Source organism: Lichtheimia ornata (genome assembly GCF_029851405.1).
Source record: "Lichtheimia ornata isolate CBS 291.66 chromosome Unknown scaffold00158, whole genome shotgun sequence".
In the NCBI taxonomy this organism is placed as follows: domain Eukaryota; kingdom Fungi; phylum Mucoromycota; class Mucoromycetes; order Mucorales; family Lichtheimiaceae; genus Lichtheimia; species Lichtheimia ornata.
Genome location: NW_026695477.1, coordinates 7,913 through 11,491, shown reverse-complemented (window position 1 = coordinate 11,491; position 3,579 = coordinate 7,913). Strand labels below are relative to the sequence as shown.

Below are 3,579 nucleotides of genomic sequence, written 5' to 3'. Positions count from 1 at the left end.
GGTATACTCTATTAGAATGCACCTACATTAAAATGTAATCAAACAGGCCGCATTATCGCCATTTGAATGATGATGCATCGTACATATACATACGCTTTAGCCTAATGCAAAGTATGATAGCTTATAGCAAATCGTGCATGCTTTATTATGCATGAGCTTATATATATGTGTATATGATATAATTACAAGTAGGATATTAATTTAGACATCTGGCAAGACATTGATGACCACCACCAGTGTACGAGTGCTCCTACCACCAAAGAGCAATGCCTCCATAACTGATTGACGAGAACCTCATGCAGTCCACCTTTTCCCACAGCGTTGTCTGTAAATACAGCACCCACTATCATCAGTCCCAAGTATTAATATTCATGCTGGAAAAGGGCGCCCGCATCCTTCATACTTACAATGCCCTTGCCAATACACTTTTTCCACTGTATGCGTGTTTCCATCCCTTCACGATTGATAGAGGTTATCCTTCATCCTTGCTTCAGTCGTGAGTCCTCCTGTTTGCTCCTTCCCATCTTTGACTGGATGTTGCACCATGGACGTGATTCCCCATCATTGGATTGGAAGCATCTTTGATGTGCATAGTAATCACTCTATGGATGATGCTGTTAGCAATAGCAGGGTGAAAGAAATGAATGACCTGCATATACTTACCCATTGTCATGTGGAGCGCGTATATGCTTTTGAGTATCCTTTCATTTGTGCCAACGTAAGGCCGTTTGTGGTCAAACACCGATTCCAGCATGATCCAAGTTCTTCTAGCACAGTTCTTGCAAGTCCCACTTTTCTTCTTTTTCTTGTTTTTTCTTCTTTTTTCTTTTTTCTACGAGCCCACAATGAGTGTCCACTTTTCATCCTTGATAATGCCAATCGTATACGTACTTTTCTTTGAGGCTCTCTTGATTTTGATGATATTGAATGCCAATCCTTATTTGAGTGATGGTCGAGATTGTTGAGCAGATTCAGCACGGCACCCAACGGCCAGGCGACTCTTAATCGGTGGACGCACGGTGCCCTGTGACCCTGAACGACAAAGCGATACATATCCATCAGACCGGTCTTGATGCCATGACGTTTGTTTGTCGGCATGTTTGTTCTATAACAGCTTTGTTAATACATGAACCTTGTATATAAACCAATTCCCCAATGATACTTGCTTTGATGTTTGTGATTGTGATTTTGATTGTGATTGTGATTGTGATTGATAGAGCGCTTGATTGAAATGATTGATGAACGTATATGCGCGTACGAGAGAGAGATAGAGAGAGAGCCATAGATTGATTTGTCTTCATGTATATGTGGAATCTTGCAATTGCTGTGCATAGGAAATCCAGAATCGATTGCCGGGACCGCTGTGATATGTAGACATCCAATGATTGCATCTATGTAATAATATGGTAAGCGTCTTGGTATAGATGGGCTTTTGGAAGCATATACGTACGTTTTGAATGGTCGATCCTTGATTGGTTTGTTCTTGACTTTGAGTGCAATGTCGACCATGTTGATTTGGTAATAAGATTTGGGTCTTGATCATGTTGTCCGTAACCATGCATGAACCTCCAGTGGTTGGAAAAGGTCCACAGACCACAGGCATCTTTGGATTGATATGGCTTTGTCGAAAAGATCCAGACTTGAATGATAATAACGATCGTGGCTGATATTGTGAATGCTCTTGCGACGCCATATGACCCATGTGTATATCAATTCATAGCCATCTGGATCACATCGAGTGTAGATGGTGAAAAGATCCGATATAAAGTCGTAGCATGTGCATTGGTTCCAATTCGTCCCCCATTTTGAAAGCATAGCAACCAATAGCATGCTCTAGCCAACACGAGATGAGATGTCCTCGCCATCCGCTACCGTGTATGTGCTGTGAACCGTGACCACCGCCAATAGCCACGCCTGCAAATGCCAATAGTGATCCACCCCTTATGTCATTGAATTGGAATATCTTGATGATGCCGAATTGTAACAGGAAAGCCACCTCGAGAGACAATTTTGATGCACATGCCGCCAAGGGGATGCCATGTTAACAAAACGAGACGCCTGCAATTGTGCCTTAGTTCTGCCATGGGCCATAAAACCATCGTCATAGTTGTGTGTTGCCAGTCAATCCAAGTGATAAATGCGACCAGTGTCCAAAAGAACCTTTTGATAATCCATTCTTGATGCCATAGGTGTGAATTTTCGCAATTGTAGCCATAACAATGGTGCCGTGATCAAAGTCAATGCCTTCCACAATGCCATTGCGTTGCCATCCGTGTCATTCTTTGTCGGATGTAGAGTACAATAGGCCAACTCCTCATCGTGTTGCTGCTGCCACCATTTGCCAATAAAACGAGAGCGTGGTGAGCCGTATCTTGATGCCATAGCCATGTATCGTATCACAGAGAGGAGCACCAACTTCTGAAACAAGCAGGATTGTATGCAAGTGGATCAAAGATAATAGCTGCATCGCAGCGGATCGCCTCATCGAATAAAAGAAAAAGAGGCCCTTGTGCTTTGTTGCCATGCTGATAAATGCCCAAATTCAGTGACACCACCAAGTCGATCGAAAGAGACCCCGCTGTGCCTTGACCAATGATGATAAATAACCGTCATAGGTAACGCCGCCAATAGAAGGGAAAAGGTCTCGTCCCCTCTGTAGTCATGACGATAAATGTGTCCCGCCAATAAAATGAAAAGCAATTCCTTGTGCCTTGTCGCCTTGGTGATCAATGTGTTCAAATTGGTAACCATGCCAGTAGAATGAAAAGGAACCCCTTTGCTCTGTCGCCATGACAATGGATGTATCCAAATAGGTAATAGCGCGAAAAAGATGCACGCAATGCAACGTCATTGAGTTGTAGCCATGGCGATAAATGTGTCCAACTTGGCAATAGCACCGATCCAGTATTCTTGAAAAGAGACACCGTTTGCTTTGTAGCCATGATGATAGCCTCTTAATATGTAGCAATGCCAACACAAGGAGCGAGAAAAAGCTTGAGACTTGTAACCATGGCAACCCATGTGTTCAGCTTGACGACGGCACCAGTAAAAAGAAAAGAGAACCCTTGCGCCTTGTTGCCATGACCACGATGCGTCCATATCGATAAAAAGAAAAGAGAACCCTTGCGTGTGCCCATTGGTATCCAGCAAATGCCCAAGATCCGAATCGGTAACGACACCAATAAAAAGAAAAGAGAACTCCTGTCCTCCGCGACCGCAGCCGCTCCTGATACCAATCGCCCCAAAAGGGCCCAAGGCCTATTGTCAAGGGAGACATACATTAGCATTTTGAAAAGACATACCCATTTGTGCTTCAATACATACCACAACGCGTGACCATAACCTGTTCACAGGGATACCCTACAGAACCAGAAACAAGACGTGGCATGTCATCCCAAGCACATTCAGCCCCATGTGGAGAGCGAAAGGAATCAACATGCAGGCCTCTTTCCCACCCACAGATCCTTCAAAGTCTTATCCTCTGCACCAAGAGCGCCGGATCCAACGACATCCAATCTTCTCCAATCCCCAGGCTATGATGCCTTGCCCACCATGTCTTGATGTTCGTTTGCAGATACC

At 44.1% G+C, this 3,579-nt stretch overlaps 1 protein-coding gene across 1 annotated transcript; it reads right to left on the bottom strand.

Moving 5' to 3' along the window:
* Positions 1 to 2,121: 2,121 nt before the first annotated feature.
* O0I10_012785 (uncharacterized protein) lies at positions 2,122 to 2,388 on the bottom strand (the record flags this gene model as incomplete). The annotated part of the gene is made up of 1 exon (XM_058492672.1): positions 2,122 to 2,388. One exon carries the CDS (start codon positions 2,386 to 2,388, stop codon positions 2,122 to 2,124), a length of 267 nt encoding a protein of 88 aa, XP_058336563.1.
* Positions 2,389 to 3,579: the final 1,191 nt, after the last annotated feature.